General features: G+C 29.7%; 2 protein-coding genes across 8 annotated transcripts in view; one reads left to right on the top strand and one right to left on the bottom strand.

Moving 5' to 3' along the window:
• LOC139515255 (protein starmaker-like) overlaps window positions 1–1,315 on the bottom strand; it is a 107,735-nt gene extending 106,420 nt beyond the window's left edge. For all 6 annotated transcript variants that reach the window (XM_071304834.1, XM_071304850.1, XM_071304842.1 and 3 more), the window contains exon 1: window positions 1,207–1,315. The gene's annotated coding sequence lies outside the window, so the exon portion shown is untranslated. The remainder of the gene's footprint in view (window positions 1–1,206) is intronic.
• Window positions 1,203–20,053, top strand: LOC139515240 (uncharacterized). Of its 2 annotated transcripts, none has more exons than XM_071304805.1 (3): window positions 1,203–1,337; window positions 3,526–3,629; window positions 12,989–20,053. In XM_071304805.1, exon 3 carries the CDS (start codon window positions 13,092–13,094, stop codon window positions 16,947–16,949), a length of 3,858 nt encoding a protein of 1,285 aa, XP_071160906.1. In that variant the 5' UTR covers window positions 1,203–1,337; window positions 3,526–3,629; window positions 12,989–13,091; the 3' UTR covers window positions 16,950–20,053. The 2 variants fall into 2 exon arrangements, with proteins under 2 accessions (XP_071160906.1, XP_071160913.1); XM_071304812.1 differs by lacking the exon at window positions 1,203–1,337 and adding an exon at window positions 1,496–2,993.
• The last annotated feature ends 245 nt before the right edge of the window (window positions 20,054–20,298 follow it).

Genomic DNA, 20,298 nt, shown 5'->3' with positions numbered 1-20,298 from the left:
AAAATCAACAAGATAATTCATTTGATGCTATTCAAGTCCTCTGCTGTTTTGTTTTAACTCACAAAAGGGTTAACCATTGAAAACAAGGGGGAATAAGACTATCATTAAAATAACAAGTTTACTTTTAGATATTGAAAAACCATTTTGCACTATTGTCAGAGATCTTATTTCAAGTAACCACTATATTTATTTTTAATTGCTCTACATATACTGACATACACATCTCTTTCAATAAACTGACAATACACACTTTGATTTACATTTTAAGTTTATGAAGCACCTCTTAGTATAATGGCATATGATGCCATACATGTATATGTACACTGGTTCTTTTATCTTTTTGAAATTGCATCCATTTTGTACATCTTGCATAATGTTTTACTTGAATTAAAACATCACACACTGATCTATTAAAATGTAACAGCAGGAACTATTTTTTAGTTTTAAATAATTTCAAAATATTTTAATAGGATAATTACAAAATAAGATCATAATTATTCAATGATCAAATTCAATTCAAAATCAATCAAGATATTACAACATGTTTTGCATGACTAATCTATCTAAGAATTATTCTTTAATTAACTTGAAATAATCAATAAAAAAATAATAAGTTAAAAATCCTTATCAACTTATAATTATCTTTTTATTTAACTTTTTTCATGTGCTAAGTAATCAATAGAAAAATTCACACATCTGAAGTTCATTAAAAACTATGCATATAGAATAACACTGTGACATGCAGCCCATAACAAAAAAAATAATTTAACAAATGTAATGGCCAATGGATTTCTGTTTATATTAAAATACACAAGTGTCAGTTCAAAAAATTGGTAACCATGGAAATCTTAAATGACTTATTTGGAATTGCCATGTCTCTGCAAATTATAATTTAAACCAGATTTGAAAATGATGTAAGAAAGTCCAGCCCTTTTAAACTGCAGTAGGCGTGAACTAATGTTTATGACATATGCCATGCCTCCTGTGAATTATAATTCTTCGGCCAAAACAATGGGCGGTCAATTAAGAAATTCATTTTGAGAGTTATCGTTTTCATAATAAACGTCTATCTATGTAGTGTGCCGACTGTGATTAATCAAGCATTTCCCCTATCTATTGGACAGTGTAATTAATCTAATTATCACTGGACAAATTATACTGTGCGTTGAATTTAAAATTTTCATTTCAAACTTTGTTTCAACTCACCACTTAGAACATTTAGTTTTTCACAACAAACCCAACGTGTTTTCTATTTTGGTCGCCATTTTTGAGAAGGATTCTGGGAATTTAAAAAACTTGTAAGATGGCGATTTAGTGCAGAACGGATACACACGAAGGTAAATGTTTAAAGTTTACACAATGTCATAAAAGTTCAATTAAGGAAAAAAGTTAATTACGTAGGAAATCAATGTTCGTTTCAGCATCTATTTGTTATTGGGACACTTAAAGTGAAATCTTTCTAAAGATTTGCGGAAGACAAAAGTTAAAAAGAATCAATAACTGATGTCCATCGTTTATCGGACACTGGATTTTAAATTAAACTTCAGCAGCTGAACGATCAATTTTCTTGGAATCTTTATTATCTAACAGGGTAAAGATAAATTTCTTATTGATGAAGGTTGTATAAATGGATTTTTAACTTAAACGGTAAGGTAGAAACTATTTTTATAAAGATTTTTTTTAAGTTTTTGGAGAATAGGTGAAAATGTCAAATTATGATAATTTTTTGTGTATTACGTTTGTTGTTTTACCCTTGAGGTCGTTTATGTTCTTAGATGAATTATCACTGATGTTATTATGTTCAATTGATTATTTAAAAGTCACAAGCCAGTTTACAAAACTTCTGCTGGGATGCTGAACTTCGTAGCAGACGATGTTTTTGAAATATTTTTTTTTTTATCTTTTATCAATTTGACCACGGGATGAGATGGGTGAGGTCAACAAGACTTGCAATATTTAGATGCAATGAAATTTACGCAGAACCCCATCCTCTTTCGTTTTCGATAAATTATAATTAATGCTTTATCTACTTTATCAGTTAAAAAACTGACACTGTAACAAACGTTATAATTTCTGAAGTTATTAAAGATCAAGCATATCTTAAACGGAAAGATAAAATTGAACTGTATAATTTCTTTTATGAAACCAGAGATATTTCTCTATTGTTTAAATTACTTGTATGATACAGGGCAGTTGTTTGGCTCCAGATGGAATTTTAAATGTAAAATAAAACTTTCATATGAAGTTGTGACAAAGTAAAAAAGTATTCCAAGCTGTCAACTTGTTAAGGTTATTGACAATGTAATTAAATTGACTTCATTGTAAAAATTTAGTTGTAAATGTGGATTTAAGTAATTTAGTGTGATCAACTTTACAAAATTGATTTGATTTTAATTTTAACATTTGACAGTTTTATAATGAAAATTTGTGCTACTTTGAAACTGATACTGTAGAAAGTTTAATTTGCCAGAGTCAAATTTCTGTTGAAATGGCAAGATCTCAAAATCTGCCCATATGCTGATCAGTTTGACATATTAATGCCTCTTGTCTTTGGCCATTGATTGATCCACTTCGAAATGAACCTATCAGAATTTTTCTTTTACATTGGTTTTAAAAATTGTCTTGATATTATAACAATACTTGTGATTTTTCATTGCATTATTTGAGTTATAAGCTGTCGTTATGATGGCTTTGTGATTTAGCTAGGTAATCTATCAAAATTTTCTTGTTTTCAGTAATGAAATACTGACCAGGGGCTATTAATATGTAAACATAACATCACTGCGGAAAATAAAACCACTCCTTAAACTCCATATATGGATAATTTAATGTTTTGTAGTGTTTCAACTAGATCTTATTTTTATGTTTCTCTATAACAGTTGGAATATGTCACTTGGTTGTCAAATAACAATTTGAAATAGAACTTCAAAGGAATTGTTAATTTAAAGACTTTGTCTTAAAGTGATTTGGGAATTAAAACAGAAAAAAACAAGGTAAAATCAATAAAATTCTATACATTATTATCTTGGATTAAAATATGAAACTTCAATCACTTTTTTTACTTTATCAGTAAAATACAGCAGTCTTAATTTTGTTAAATGATGAAGCATACATGCTATTTAGTAGCAAGCAATTAATTACTTTGAACAAACAATTTACAACAAAAAGTCTTTAAATCAATTTTATATAAAGATATAATTATACTGCCTTTAGAATATTGATGAAAACTGATTTCTCTTCATTTATTGTTTGATTAGGAGTAAAATATATTGGTTTGCATGTTTCATCTGGACGTTTGCAACAACGTGAGTTTTTAATGGCTCACCATGTGTTAATAATTTCTCTTATCAAAATAGTATAACAAGTTCTATATATTAGTTTTGTTACTTTTGCAAGTATTTTTGTTGTAAGTTACTTAGGGAGAAGATACACATAATTTATGTTCACATGTAGCTTTAATTTAACATCACTGTTTGGAGCACACAAACTGACTTAACTGTCATGAATTATACCCTCTACTTACAGAACAACAGAAATATGAATTAATTGTTTAGAACTGCACCTCAAAGTGAAGTCAAAGAAGCCATATTGGAATTTTGATGTTTTTGCTAGCTGAAAAGAATTCCTTGGTAAATATGAATTGTTTCACCATCCTTGCATGTAATAGAAGCTGGTGTCCAAGGTTTTGAAGTGTGATGAGTGTTTAAATAAACATTTTAAATCAATGTTGTGGGATTACTTTTCAAGTCTTGTTTCATTTTAACATTTCCTTTGAATGCTGTCAAAGAGTTTTAAAAAATATTTTTTTAATTTGATAACCTTTGAAAATTAAAAAAAAAAATCCTTTATTAATTTTGTTAACATTTAATAAAGAGTGAAAATTGATATTTATGTATAATTGAGTAATTGATTTTTATCATTGAAAAAAAATCCTGTTTTATATATTCCTTTTAAAGTTTTATGAATTTTGAAATAATATAGTAACAGATGGTTTGAATTAAAAATGAGGTAACCATTGGGTGCATTTCTTTAAAGCAAAAGATTAAAAGATAATAATTTCATGTACAGATTAAGTCATTTGCATGTTAGTAAGATTCTGATGTGTTAATTCATTGACTTACATAATATCCAGGGGAGAGAACATACCGAATCATTGAGGCTCCAGGAACAGGGGGCAATCTATGGTGCTAATAAGATCATGTACCATATAAATGATTGGAAATTTGAATTACTGCTCAGGAAGGTCCACCGGGGTTTATATGAATATTAAACTTTCCTTTATCTTTGGTTAATATGAAATATTAATGACAGTGAAAAAGTTGGATATCTTCAGTAACACTGTAATGTAATATTATTGTAAACAGATGCTAGATAATTAGTATAACCTTTTCAAATATGTAAAACTTTATCCCAAAGCTTGCTTCAGATATTGTCTAATAATACATCTGGGTAATTAGTTTAATTCAAAGTTTGGATAACATGCTGATGATAATATGGGCAGTTAGAGGTTAAATATGGCTATAATATTCCATTCCCATGCTTTGGCTAAGGGTTATTATTATAATGGGTAATATTCCAGTTTGATAAATACTGTGAACGCTTTCACTATCTCATTATTTTGAATATAAGTTTTTAAACTTAAAAGTAGCTTACTTTAAGCAGACATTTAGTCCCATCTTTAGTCAAGCTAATAGCCTCTTTAAGGAAATGAAATAAGTTGAATACGTTACCATAGTGCATACACATGTGCACAAATATGCATCAATTTAAAAAAAGTCAATTAGAAATATGTTCAATTTTAACCTTGAAGAAAAAAAAAGAAATTAAGAATAGATGCTAAAAGCCTTTATTCTATTTTAATTCAAAACAATAGCAAAATACTGAAATTACGATTGGTGATAAAAGATTTCCCAATTTTAAAAGATTTAACTAAGTGTATGATAATGATAGTTTTCCAAACTGCTGGTATAACCTCATCATTCTTATTATATTCATATGTTTGACATACTGTTTAATTGCTAAACATGCTGGTGTGTTAAATGCCACTTTTACTCAAGTACTAAATTGTCTGATACATATCGGCCTCCTCAGCCATCATTTTACATTGTATAAGACGCTATAGAAGAGTCTGATCAAAAGATGGGATTAAGATGAATATCAATTCATTTGGAATGCTTTCAAAGTATCTGATTAATCCCTGATTGGATTTCATTTAGGATCTTTCAGTAATATTACTGTCCCGTTTAATTATGGGGTTAATAAGGGTTAAACGCTAAGGGAGGAAATTTTGTTATTACCGTACTGTAATATCTCAAATTTTATATTTTTAGAAAGCCCTGAAATTAATTTTTAAAGCTGTGAAAATTTTCTTTATAAAGCATCAAAATAGAATCTGTCTAAATCTTCTTGTCATGATTTTGAGTTATTATAAAAGATAGTTTATAAGAAGATTTAGTTTCCTGCATCATGCCAGCAGCATTAAAATTGAAATGACAGCTGGAAGCTAAATTAATGTTATTAAACATTTTGACAAGGGTCAGTTGTAATTTTTGACAAAAGTCATCATTTGTATCTTATTACATAATCTCAAGATGATTGATGGGGACTTTTAGAAAGAAAGAAAAAATTACAAGTACTATTACAAGTGGGAGAAAGCTTGATAACTCACAGTAGTGAAATAAATGTAGTATCACAATATATAAATAAGTGCTTATGGTGGTTATTTATGTGTTATAGGTGTGGATACAAGATTTAAAAGATTTTATTTACATCACCTTAGGTGACTAAACTGTTATCTCAGATGATTAAAATTACTCTAAAAGATTATAAATGAATTACAATTTATTCTTGGAATATAACATGAATAAGTTGAGAAGGTATTAATTTTAAGTGCCAGATGCTCTTAATTTTGCCATTGTAAATTTTTGTTAATAATGTATAGTATTTATACAATGTTTATATACCCCTTTAAGAGCCTCATATCTACAGAATCTTGTTATATGTTTAATTAGATATCAAAGTTTTTATATCAAACAGAAAGATAATTTTAATTTCTTGCAGTATAGTTTGTATAAAACATGCTTCAATGTGGTCTATAAATGGGCAGTGAAATCTGATATGTCAGTGAAAGATTTACTGAGAAAATCTGGTCAGAATCTTTCTCCTGACCATATGGTCAAGTCTAAATTCCACATAAAACTCTAGATAATAGCTTTAGTCATCTATAATTCTATCAATAGTAATTAGCATATTTAAAATCTTCTGTAATGAGTTATTGATTGTGGATTTTTTCAAGATTTGTCAGTCTCTGAAATCTGGATTTCATTTCAGATGAAACTTATTTGATTTTGATATAAACATGATGATGGACATCAGGTTTTAAACATCAAAGTAAAATAAAGTATTTGGTTTAAGTGTATTTGGCACCACTTAAATATTCTAACCACCATCATCTTTAAAGATGATAAAAATATGCTCTCTGGCCTTGGTCTTTTATACCAATTTATGTTTCAGAAATTAGAATTCCAGCTGTTGTTTGAAAAATTAAAAATCTTTTTACAAAGATAATTGAAAAAACATATATACCAATTTAATAGAATTGTAGCAAATTAAGAGGAAGTTTCTTTACATGATGTATATTCTAAACAGAGGGTCAAGAAAGGGTAATACTTATGACCATCTTTCTCTCTTTCTGTTTACTAATAGATTGTTTGTTTAGTAAAAGATTGTTCTATACAATCAATAAACATTTAGAGTTAAAAAGTGTACAATAACTTTAAATAAAATATTTTGTTTTTTCTGCAGTTAACACCTAAATTCTTTGAACAATCTCAATGGCAGATTTAACTCAAATAAACTAATTCTTAAATTTGTAACCTAAAAGACAAATTTGTTAAAGTTAAATCCTTTTTAAATATTATATAACTATCTCAGCTTAAAAAGAGATTACCTAATGGAACTGCAATCAGATCTGCTCAAAATGTTTCAAATCTAACATCATAAAGGATTATCAGTTTAAAATTTATTTAATATTAACAAAACATTTCAAATTGAAGGATTGAATTTTGAAGGAAAAAAGAAAGGTAAATACAACTTGTTTTATAAAATTAGGGGGGTCTGAACTTGTAATAATTATAAATGTACCTATAATGTATATGGCCAGGGCTAATGTTTGAAATTGATTGTTTTCGTCGGTTGCAATAAAAAAAATTAAACATGTACCTATATGGCCAGGCTAAATGTTTGAAATTGATTGTTTCATCGGTTGCGATACAAAAAAGACTTGAAGGAGGCATATGAGATAGTAAATCATTGAATGTTTCTTTTTCCTTCAGGATCTCCTGAACTGAAATTTAATTTGATTTTTCAAATGACCTCTCAGTCTCTTAATTGTTTTCTAATTAAAATCGTCATTTTTCATGTGGAATATTGAAATCTGGATGATGTGAGTCAGACAGATATGTGACATTTGTTTGATCAAGATCTTGCCAAATAAATTGTTAAATTTCAAATTGGATAATGATGATTATTGATGTTTTTATGATCTTTTTACTTGGCTACTGAAAAATGTTCCATGGGACTTAATCATTAGAAACATGTGAATTTAATGGAGCATTAATTTACATTTTAAAGCTTTGATGACTTTAAGTTTAATCAATTTTGAAACTGAAAATTAATTTCACTTGGGCTGCATTAATTCTGAATTAACATGGGTAAAAGTTTGCCTGACATTTGGTACCATGGGGATAAAATTAGATGAAAAAATGTCCTCATCAGTAGTAATCAAATGATGAGAATGAAGATCATTTATACGATAATGCCTGCAGTGAGAGTCTTTTGTATTATTCTATATAATAATGAAGTTGTTGTACATGCTTCTGTTGAATAAATTGCCATAATGCATTGTAATTCATATAGTTAGACAAAAAATTACATCATAGGGGTACAAAAATACATCATAAGAAAATTTTCTTGAAGGTTCATTTATACCTTCCCACATTGTGTACCTACCTCCCCCTCAGGTTATAAATGTTTTTATAGTTTTACCAGTCTAGGGTAATATGCTGTTATGAAAAACTAGGTGAACATTTTGTTCTTTTGTTGTTACATGCAGCCTGAGTTACTTTAAACATGGTAGAAAAGGTTACTCCTTGAGGAAGACCTGAAATTTAAATAAGTGATAATATCTTAGGGTTTATTAGATTGAAGTTTTTTTAAACATAAAGAGACCACATTTGAATGTTGATAAATCTATTATGTTATCTGTTCTAAACAATGGAAAACTAAATGGATATCATCTTCCACCTCAGCAGTCAATTAAGTCAAAATGTGCAGATAATTATCAACACATTCAGCCGTTATGTAATGTTTTCATTAATGATTTTTAATGCAGTATTACATGTATGCAAAGAAGATTACATAAGGATGACAGTTGGTGTTAAAACACCCATGGCAGGGGTCAGTTCTGGTTTTAAATTTTTTCTTTATTTCCTCTAAGATTAAATATCAACTTCCTTATCTTTGTCTAATCAGTAAACATGCTGGCCAGTGAATGTTAATACTTTAATATGAACCATACTAAAAATTTTGTTTCTGAATTTATCAACCTGGGGGCATTTATCAATCAACACCATGTATCCAGTTCAGGAAGTTATTTCAGGATTGACTTAAAATAATTTAAACATTTATCCTAAGATTAAATATACACTGCTATGAAAATATTGGGAAAATTGATGTTGCAAATCTGATTTCTATTCATTGAATAGGTATGTATTTTTTCAACATTTCATAGAAATTGGTAAAATAATTTTTTAAGAGAATTAGCTTTGTTTATAATGACCATTCTATTGATTTTCAACACTTACTTTTTTTTTATATCACATAAAAGTGAAATGAAAAAAGTTATTTTTTTTCAGAAATTTCTTGAATAATAAAATAATTTTCCTGTTTTTATTGACTTTTAATACTTTTAACATCTGCTGCATAAAATTTAATCAAGTTTTATGAACTTTAAGGTCTTCTGATCAATAAAAATCTATTCAGAAAATGTCATACAAGTCATAAAAAGAGATTTAAAAATGGAATAGGTGTTATTTTGCATATTCTTCATGACTCATTGAGTATTAAAAAAGCTGGAGTGGCTGCATTTTCTCCCATTAAATAAATCTGTAAAAAGCATTGTTAAAATTACAATTTATCAATATAAGGGTTCTTTATTTGTTTTAAGTCAAATGATATGGTTGATCATTGTGGTAGGAATCTTGAACAGCTTAATTGTAAACAGCTATTATAGTTATCTCCCCTTAAAACTCAATAATAATTTGTGGTTTTTCTTGGCTCTTATTTGAGTGATATCCCATTTTACTCAAGATACTGATTTACAACAAATGGAAGTTTTTAACGTCCTTGACTGGCTTACTGATACTGGTTTAGATATATTTTTAATCCATTATTAGAATGCTTTTTTTAAACTCTTCAGTTTTAAATAATAAACATCAATTTATCTTTATTATGTATTGTCACTTGTCATGACTTTTATTTTTCAAATTTTTTGACATCTGTCAGAAGATGTGGACATATTACCACCTTAAAATAAATGACCAACATTTTACAAGTTGACATTAAATTTCGAATATTTTATATTACACATGTATAAGTTATCATACGATGCAAGGATCATTGGACATATCATGATTAATGGTTTGAAAGTAAAGACATACAGTAGGTACTTATCAAGGACTGTGAAAAGGGGCTGCAAGAATGCACCTCTTTGAAACATGATTAAGAACTGATTTAATTTAGAAAATCAACAGTTTAAGTTTAAAGATAAATTGAAAGTAAACCTGAATAAGTCAACTCAGAGTAAAAGTTATGTTCTTATACTACAACAATTGCCTACCAGGACGGTTATGCCAAATATCCTTCTTGACATTTCAGTGTTAGAACAAGCACCATGTTTTAAAACATGACTTGATAGTGGTTTTTAAAAAATTGCCCAACAGTCCTCAAACAAGAAACTGAAATGAATATCTAAAGACAAAAGTTAATCATTTACTCTGAATTAGAATTAAAATACAACACAGTTATTCAAATTTTTATAAATATATGCCTTAAATTTCTTCATATAGTATAGAAACTACTCCAGCAGTGGCACAAGATTTTCTTTAAATGTCATTTTTAATAAATATTGACTCAGAACTATTTCTTTATCTATTTAAAAAAAAAATAATACTGAAGGTAAAATTGCCCACACCTTTTGGCACGTTTTTGCTGACATTCCCTTTTACTTATCTTTATTTGCATTGCATTTTATTTAATTATATTTATTTTCACGAGTTTGCTAATTACTGTGAAAAAATACTGCAAACAGTTAAAGTCAATGGTCATTGTATGGTCATTTATTGACAAATTTTAAAGCACACCTGTCTATTTTAACAATGAAAATCATATTTCTACCTGAAAAAAAGGGTATTATCACCTGTTGTAATCAGATAATTTTCCTTTGTTGTATTCCTGTAATTTGGCCTGTAAATAAACACTAGGGCTGTTTATAACATTTCATTTTATTTCTAAATTAATTGTATACTCTGGGTGTATTAGAAGCATCTAATTTTACGGATCAAATTTTTTTTCAAAAGAACTTGTTATCACATTGGAGTTGTTACATGTAATTACAAATGAAATTAACAATGGGCAGTGGGCAAACTGAACATGTTGTGTTAATTAACTCTGGACTAATAACAATGTGAATTATTGATGATGTTGGTGGGTAAAATCTTTTGAATTTGACTGTCAATTTCAATTAGAACTTTGAGCTGACCATATGTAAGAAACATTAGATAAATAATTTCTGTCATAAACAGAAGTGAAGCTGTTCGAAGAAGTGAGTTTTTTATTTTTACATTTTTCACCAGATTTTCGAAAGAAGTTTTTATTTTTTTTTAATTTGATTATTTTTATCAGGTCATTAAGTGTTTTGCATACTAAAAATAAGATTGATGTTTGCTTGTTATATTTATTTTCAGTGCAGGCTGAATGCATAGATATATATCTCAATAAGTGTAGATATGAAAGTTATTGTTGTTTTGTTGATGAGAGAAAATATCAATTATTAAAGCATATCATACTAATAAAAAACTAGGGAGGTTTCCATAGCAACAAAATTCTGGAAAAAAATTAAAATGAGATAATAGGCTAGCTATTTATTTTCTTGTCAATTAAAATGTCATTATATTGAGGATGGAATGTTTATTTGTTTCATTTCATCTTATTTTTTAAAAGCTTTTTTATATTGAATTATTTAATAAAGAAAGGAAAAGTTTGACTTAAAAATGTTTGAATTGACAGAAAACATTAAATTCAAAATAGGGTAAGTCAAGATCAACTTATAAGGGAATCTTAAAGTAAAATTACAAGCTGCTTAATCTTAAAAAATGATATTCATAAAATATTACTCATCTGGGGATAGTCAATATATTGTAACACTTCCACTAAATAGTCAGTATTTTAATTATCCATGGTTTATTAGGTACATTGTTTTGTTTAGTGCTGAAACTCCCTTATTTGGAAGATGGAATTCATTTGTGTTGCTTTAAATTGTATGTATATATCTTTCAAACTGTTTGTCATTAATTTTTTCAAGACAAATGTGGGGTTTTTGTTAAGAGCAGTCTTTAAAAGATTCATATTTGTAGTAAAATTTCTTTTATTTGCAATTTTGTGCTGTCTTGTGCTTTCAAATGTCCTAAATAAATACCTCTGTTCTGCTTGACAAATTTCACGTTAAGGTTTAAAAGTACATGTTGAACATATTTTTATCCTCATTGTTTGTCAGCAGCTTTCTTAGAATAGGTTAATATTTTAACAATATATGCTAACTAATTATATTTTGATTACCATCACAAATTACATGGATCAATGGGAGTCTTAAAAGATCTGATTTTTTCCATCCCTTTCCATTTTATCAAGCAATTTTAAAGTTTATTGCATAGAAGCTAGGTCATTAACAGTTCTTTTATAACTGCAATCTGTTACTATATAATACCTTTATAACATATGTCATTTACCTTCAAATTTAAAATGAAACATTTCTACTTTAAAACTGTATATTTTTTATAGCATCAGCTTGCCTTCTTAATACAAACAATCATTATACCTGAAGTTGTTTGTGTGGCAAGATGACAAATTTTCAAGGTTTCTAAATAAATGACAGGTATGCATTATATGGTATTTCATTGAAGGTGCGTTAGTTAATATTTGGCACTGTCTCATGTTAAAATATGTAATAAAAAAAATGTTATGTGTAACTTAAAAAAAATGTTGATGAAACAATCTTGGTTTTTTTCTGAAGCAGAGAGATATTTTGTAAAGTGTTTGTCATATAATTATAATTAAGGAAACTTTTTTTTATACTTTGCCATGTGACTGAAATATTTTTTATGTAATGTACTTTCATGATCTCATGTAGGCATAAATGTTTATGTGAGCTAACTCTTGTGAAAGTTGAATGAATATTCTAGCTTTCATAGATCTGTCAACATGGAAGTAAAATGTTGATTGAAAAAGAAATTTGGTTTGATCATTTCAAAAGCAATAGGCATAAATGTCCTATTTGGATATTTTGTTTTTTTTTCTGTTCTGATTCTGTATGAAATGTTCATCCTGCATGTTAATTAATATTGATATACACATTTAAATCTATTGAAAAAAAGATTTTCTAATTTTGAAGTTATAATCACACTGATCGAACTATTTCACCTTGCTTTAATAATGAGCTGAAACTTTTTTTACCAGTTGTTCTGATTAGATTTGATCCGATAAAAAACAGAAAAGAAATTTGTATATGTATTCTATAAATGGAGGATGAGATACTCAGTAAAAAAACTGGACGGTGACTCAGGACCTATAATGAATTTAATTTTAAGACATAAATGTATGAAATGTAAACTATTTGGTTCAAAACTTATCTTTGTCTTTTTTGTCATTTCAGAATTTCCAGTAATGGTGGATTGTACATTGTAGCGATCAATTAGTCAAGATATTTATTGTGATTCAGACCTATTTTAACTTAACCGTACAATTAGAGAATTTTAATGGTTGTTCTGGATCCCTCCAGCGATCAGATGCTAGCCATGGATATTTTAGCATTTGATAAGATGAAGGGAAATCGTCGAAAACAAAGTAAACCAATACGGGTATCCTGTAGTGCCGATAGTGAATCTGTAGAACCTGGCAGCAAGTACTTAGGTACATCCGAATCCCAATTCCCAAATAACGGAAACAATGATATGAATGATGCAGAAAATAGGCCATCGGAAGAAAGTGATTCTTCAGATGTTAGAATGGACAGAAATATAATTGAGAAAGAACTTGATATGCATAGGAAATTGAAGGAAATTGAAATGGTTGAAAATAACAATAAGTTGTTATCATCATTCCATAGTATTCCAGGTTCAGAAGGCTATCCAACTAAATATCACCGTCTTGGAAGTGAATTATTCCAGCCAGCTTTTCCAACAAATGGAGAACGTGAATCTGAGAGACCAGATCCTACTCGCATCAATGGTGAAGACAGATTTAAAGATATGCTTGAAAAAACACCTAATTCAGATGAAGAAGGCAAAAAAGTTGATGGTGGAAATCGTATCTTTCATCAAGATGCTTATTGCGAAATTTGTGACAGGGAATTCTGCAACAAATACTTTCTGAAGACACATAGAGCTAACAAGCATGGTATATTTGACAATTCCACATCACCAATTTCATCCATGGGCCCCAGTATGCCACTACCTCAAGATATAATCACCACTGCCTCACCTATACAACCGCCTACACTAACTACATCATCATCATTCAAAGTAATGGATTTCATTCAGAACCTTCCTGCAACTGAACCAAAAAGCAAGCAACCTGACACTCCAAAACCGCCAGCAAATATGGAAGCTAAGTCACCACTGATGCCAAATCCACCATCCACACCAACAACACCAGGTGGATCAAGCAACAACAATAGTGCTAATGTTAACAATGGCAGTAAACCAGTTCCAAAGGACATGGAAGACTTTTGTGAGCTGTGCCAGAAACACTTCTGCAACAAATACTACCTCAAAAAACATAAGCAAGATGTGCATGGTATTGCTCCTCCAGATGGTTCGTCTTCAGCCAACAAAAGGGGAAGACCAAAAGACCTGCAGGCACAACTAGATGCTATAACATCATCAACTATGTCTCTGGGGAACCCTACTATATCTTCATCCATGTCATCTTTCATGCCACCACATTCATTACCAAATATGCCAGGATTACCAAATATGCCACCAGGAGTTATGGTTTTAAATCCATTCATGGCACCAATGCTGTTACATGCTGGTGGTTTGATGCCACAACAGGGACAGATGCCAACACCACCAATTATGTCTCAGCCACCACCAACATCACCAACACCACCACCAATGCCATCACATTCATCAGCAAACACACCACCTCCATCTTCAGTATCATCTACTGGTCAGATACCAACAGGATCTAATGGGGCTCTCAATCAGGAAGCATACTGCGATCTTTGCCAGAAAGAATTCTGTAACAAATACTTCTTAAAGATTCATAAGGCAAACAAGCATGGAATCTTTTTTGACGATTTTCCATTTGGTCCGCCGATACCACCATACAAGATGCCTATCTTTTCTGACAACAAGCCTACCTCTGAAAAGTCTGAATCACCCAATGATGCAAACAACATCAAGCAAGAGAATAGTCCAAAGGCAGGTACATCTTTAATAACATCAAGTCCAGAGAATCCTGGTACATACTGTAATTTGTGCAATCAGGAATTTGCAAGCAAATACACATATCGTATACACAGAATTCAGGTTCATGGAATGTTGAATGAGGCTTATGAAGGAGCTTTAATGGAAGACATCATGAAAAGCACAATGAAAGATAGAATAGAATCTCAGATGAAAATTTCTCCTAATTCCCTTGCAAAAATGGAGATGGATGAATACTTCAACAATAGAATGATGGAAAATGGAATGTCAACAATGTTTAGTAATATGGTAGCTGCAAAACTTGCCGATCGTGTAACTTGTGACATTTGCAACAAGGTACTTTGTAATAAATACTTTCTGAAAGTTCATAAACAGAAAGTGCATGGAGTTGAACCTTCTCCAGAACAAGATCTCAAGCTAGACATTAATAAAGCTTTTCAAATGAATGGAAGTGAACCTTCTACTCCAATAAAATCAGCAATGAAATTTGAACCATCTGATCCAAGTCCAAAGCTGCCGACTTCAATGGGAGCATCATTCCCTATGGGTTACCCAAGAGCAAGTGATGCACTACTTGATATGTCTCCAAACTCTGTTGAGAAACCATCAAAAGACGAGTTAGTAAAAATGGGAATTGATCCAGAAGCATATTGCGAAATTTGTAAGAAAGAATTTTGTAGCAAATACTTTTTGCGTACACATAAATTGAACATTCATGGTATCCGTGGTGATAAACCTGAAACCCCTGATTCTGATAAGCTTGCATTCTTGAACATGTCTTTAAGTCAAGCTAGTATGTCTATGAACCAGACAAATCTATCAGCTTCAATGGGAGCAATGAGTGGAGCAATGAGTCAGAACAACAAACCACTGAATCTTAGCATGAATACTAATGGCAAAAGCAGCAAAAGTGTCTATGAGAAACATTCGTGGCGATGGAAAGAACCTGTCAACTCATCAAGGGTTATCTGTGAACTATGTAATAAGGAGGTTTGCAACAAATACTTCTTGCGCACTCACAAGTTGAACAAACATGGAATCTTGCCAAGCGAAACCTCACTTTCACCTAGTAGTTCACCATATCCATCGGAATTCGACACACAAAGTAACTCATCACTTCCTACTGATCTCAGTATGAGAGAGCGTAACCAAAGTCCACTTGCGGTACATCTAGGTAGTAATGTATCACGTCCAAGTAGTATTTATGGATATGAACAAAAAAGAGACTCTGAAAACATGATCAATGACAATGAAAACTCTGAGTATTACAATTCCTACAGTGAAGTTTGTCAACTATGTGAGAAAAGATTCAAGAATTTGAAACGACTAAAACTACATATAATGAAAGATCATGGAATGCTATCATCTGTTAGAAAGGGATTGTTTTCTGAATCTCAAATGGACAATAGAATTTGTCGAATGTGTGATGCTTCCTTCCCAAATGAACTTGCCATGCATTTGCATATGATTCAAGAACATAATGCCCAGGTCAGTCTGAATACCAATGAAAATGAAAGAGAAAACATGCCACCAGTCTCTAGACCCAGAAAGCATAAGTCTAGACTGGGATTTCACAAATTATCTTTGATCACAAAGCAGAAGTATTACAGCTGTTCTAAATGTGATTTCAGAAGCAAATGGTTGAACAACCTTTGTGATCATGAACTTAAAGTGCATAATATATCAACCAAAAATGGACAAAGTTTTGGTAACATTCATGTCAATAGTCCAACAAAAATTGGAAAATACAGATGTTCTAAATGTAGCCGCAAATTTCCATCAATTATTCTGTGTAACCGTCATATACGTGAAGAGCATATACGTAAGAAAGATTTTGCCATAGTCAAATCAAATACTCGCTACTCTTGTGAACATTGCAAGTTTTCCACGAGGTTCAGCAAACAGTTGAAGCGTCATGTTGAGAGAGTCCACAGTGGCACAGAAGAACGTCTCAATGGCTTGGATATGGAAGATAATTATTCAGGGAAAACTTCAGAGCCACTAAATCTCCATGTACAAGCTGTTAATGGGTCAGGGTCAGATTGTGAGATGCAGGCATTTAAGATTAAAGACTGTTCTTCGATATATAGTGACTTTGTTACAACCGTTGTAAAGATGCCAGTCCGACACCATGTGAGTGCACCAATAACTGTAACCTTCCACTTGACCCCAATGGAACAATAGTTGTCCATTTTAACTAGCTATTTTTTCCAGTGTTCATGTGATGTGTTCATATTTTGAGGTTGTTTTTATTTTTTTCTGTTTTGTTGTGAATTTTGCATGGAATTTTTCTAATAATTTTCAAAATTTTGTTATTTTTGACAATTTTTTTATATTGTGCAATAAGTTAACTATACAACAATTGATACAGATGAGGCATATTTTAGTCAACACATTAGTCTGTATTTCCATTGTAATTGTGCAAAATAGATCAAATTAGGCTTTTATTGGAGCTATTTCAAATGGTTGTAATTAGTCAAAACATATGCAGAAGTTGATCATAATTACAAAATATCTTGTTAAATATGATACAATAGGAGTCCTATACACATTTATTTGATAGAAAAAATCAAAAAGAATTAAAAAGTACTTCCAGTTTAGTTTGCCTGTAAAAAGAGAAGAGTAGGTATTAGATCATTCAGTATTAAATTTTTAACTTATTTGCTTTTTCTTTAAAATGTATCATATGCTTGGTGAAATGCAGAATTTTTAACTCTGCTTTGAATTGCTAGTGTCAATACGACAAAGAGTGCTATTTAATATTTATAAATAGGAAGTTTTACTTCTTGATATGGGATACGCAAAAATAAGGGGGTGAGGAGTGTTCATTCCCCTCTGTCATTTCAATTTAAAAATTTGTAACCAATATTTTAAAAATGAGAAGATTTTTAATATATAATATATTGTATTTATTACATGTAGAATGTTCAAATATTGAAACGTAATATATATATCAGTAATATATATCAGGGGTACATAATACACTTTAAGGTTAACACGATTTGTTCACAAACATTTATGCTCCAGGGCTATATATACATTTTAGTCAGGTTAAAGGAACTTTTATTTTGAAATGACAGAGAAATGTACAAAGAATATTAATTTATTTGAAGTGTACCATCTATTAGATGCCACTGATTTGACCATGTAGATAGTCTAAATACCCATGTGGTAGATAGTTGTATAGGGTGTGCCACAGCTAGATGGCAGTTATTTGTTTTGTTAATATATATATTGTTGAATTTTGTGTGTGTATTTAGTGTTTAAAGAACAAAAATTCCATGGGCGAACCATAGCCAAAATGTTTGTATGATGTTTTATTAGCTATTTTTTGAGGATTGAACTTTGTTTTTCATATTTTATAAACTGATGCCCATAATTACATATGCCTGTACTTAGCCGAAGAACATTTCATATTCAAGCTTTTTCAAAATTAATCATTCTTTCAGGGATTTTGTCCTTCAAGTTATTATTTTGTTTTTTAAAGCCTAGAGTGAGATTGACGCTTACTTTAAATATTGCTGTGTATTCATAAAATTTCATATAGTTCTTTTTTAAGTTGACAGTTCAATATTTTTGATGGTTTTCCAGTGTGATTTTTTTCTACATGATATAACTAATATATATATTTGGCAATATTGTGATCTATTATAGAAAAAAGTGTGTTGGGTGTGTGTGTGAGTTTTCAAACAGGATTGTTATATTTTTTGGTATTATATATTATATATATATACTTGGTTGGTTTTTTATTTATTTTTTCCTGTAAGTCACACATTAATTTTGCAATCTACGCAATTCTAGTCGAATTTTGTTGTTTAATCAGTTCACTATGGTTTATTTAGAAAAAAAATGTTGCACTAATATGGGTCTTCTAAAACATGAAGATAACTAATTATCTTCACTTTTCATGTCAGTCATACTAAATTTTTAAATATTAAAAATTAAATGTAAGGTACATTTATGTGCCTGTAGCATTCAAATTTTTTAAACATTCAGGTAAATTTTGCAATCAGGTTAATGACTATCATATATTTTCAAGGATTTTAAATGTTATTTTATACAAATTTATCACTGGATATTTAAATGGCAAAATGTGTATCAAATTTTGTATTTCTCTGCATGAAATTTTTATAAAATAACTCTCTGGATATTTAAATGACTAAATTTGAAATTTTTCAGCATTAGAATTAGACCCATGTTAGTGTTCTTTGTAGGATCAGAAAGTTCCATGATAAGATATAACGCTGTATGTATCAAGGTGTTGTAGCTGTTCAGCAAGTCACATGTCTTAGATACATATGGACAGTCCTATTCTTGTCATGGAAATATTTTATAGGTTTTGATGTTTTGGTAATCTTTTGCATCGTTTTTATTTTAAAGCAAACATTGTAGTACTGAATTAAAATTAATTCAAATAGTGATTTTAAATTATTGAATGCTTGTTATTTCATTTCTAGTCAAGATACAGATGGTGTTCAGTTTTATTGAGGCATACATGTAGGATGTGTTCCTTGTACAATATAATTATAAAAAAAACATGATGGATATTTTAGAATACATTATAACTGAGCAATAAAATAATTCAAAATTCCTATAAAACAAAACTTATTTACCTTTTTTTGGTAGTATTATTCCATGTCAGTTAATGGGCATATCAATATGATTCTCTAATAGTTTTCAATGAATATTTAAGTAGACGATAAATGAGATGAAAACTTTATGCAAATCAATTTATTAGACACTAAAAGAATATCTTTTCATAAAAAAAGTACTTGAATTACATTTTCAAGTAAAATTTAAATTTTCTATGGATTTATTTTTAGGGGGGAGAGATTCTACCTATTTTTGCAATTATAAGTTTTTTGTAAAATTAAAAGGAGTATTAACATCTACTATGTTGTCTTGTGAAATTTGTGTTACAATAGCATATATTTGTTTTAAATTTTTCAAACAAAGGTACATGTAATTAGGAGCACATCCTGTCAAGTTTTGAGAGAATTGTGTGTTCAAATATTATAAGATTTAATGTTAAAAGTTGGTTGGTTTTCTTTTTGCATATATAGCAAAGTAACAATGAAATGATTTACAAAACATGCTAACTTTCTTTTTATAGTAACCTGCAAAAAAATTTAAAAGATTGCAAATTGTATTTGATTTGAAAATTTGGAATTTGTTGTGCAGTTAAAAAAAAAAAGAAAATCAAACAATCCAAAACCTTTTCCTAACATTATGCAATGTTTTCTGCCTACCTCAAGTGAATATTTGTGCAATAAAATTGTTTAATTTGATATTTGTATTTTATTTTCTTTAACCATTTGTTTAGTTCATGATTCAATGAAGTTGAGGTATATATGGTCACAGTCTTGTATTTTGCTGATTTTTAGTGACTCATGATGTTCTCGGTGGAAAGATTCAATATTTGTTGTTTTGAAAGGTCTCTTGCTTTTTGAAGTAAGAAGTTGTACTAAGTTCACCAATAAAAAGTTGAATGCTAATTAGATCATTACAAGTCTGTAGAGATTAGGAAACATTG

This window comes from Mytilus edulis, chromosome 1, assembly GCF_963676685.1.
Source record: "Mytilus edulis chromosome 1, xbMytEdul2.2, whole genome shotgun sequence".
In the NCBI taxonomy this organism is placed as follows: domain Eukaryota; kingdom Metazoa; phylum Mollusca; class Bivalvia; order Mytilida; family Mytilidae; genus Mytilus; species Mytilus edulis.
The sequence above is the reverse complement of the archived record's forward strand: the minus strand, read 5'-3'. Positions and strand labels throughout refer to the sequence as shown.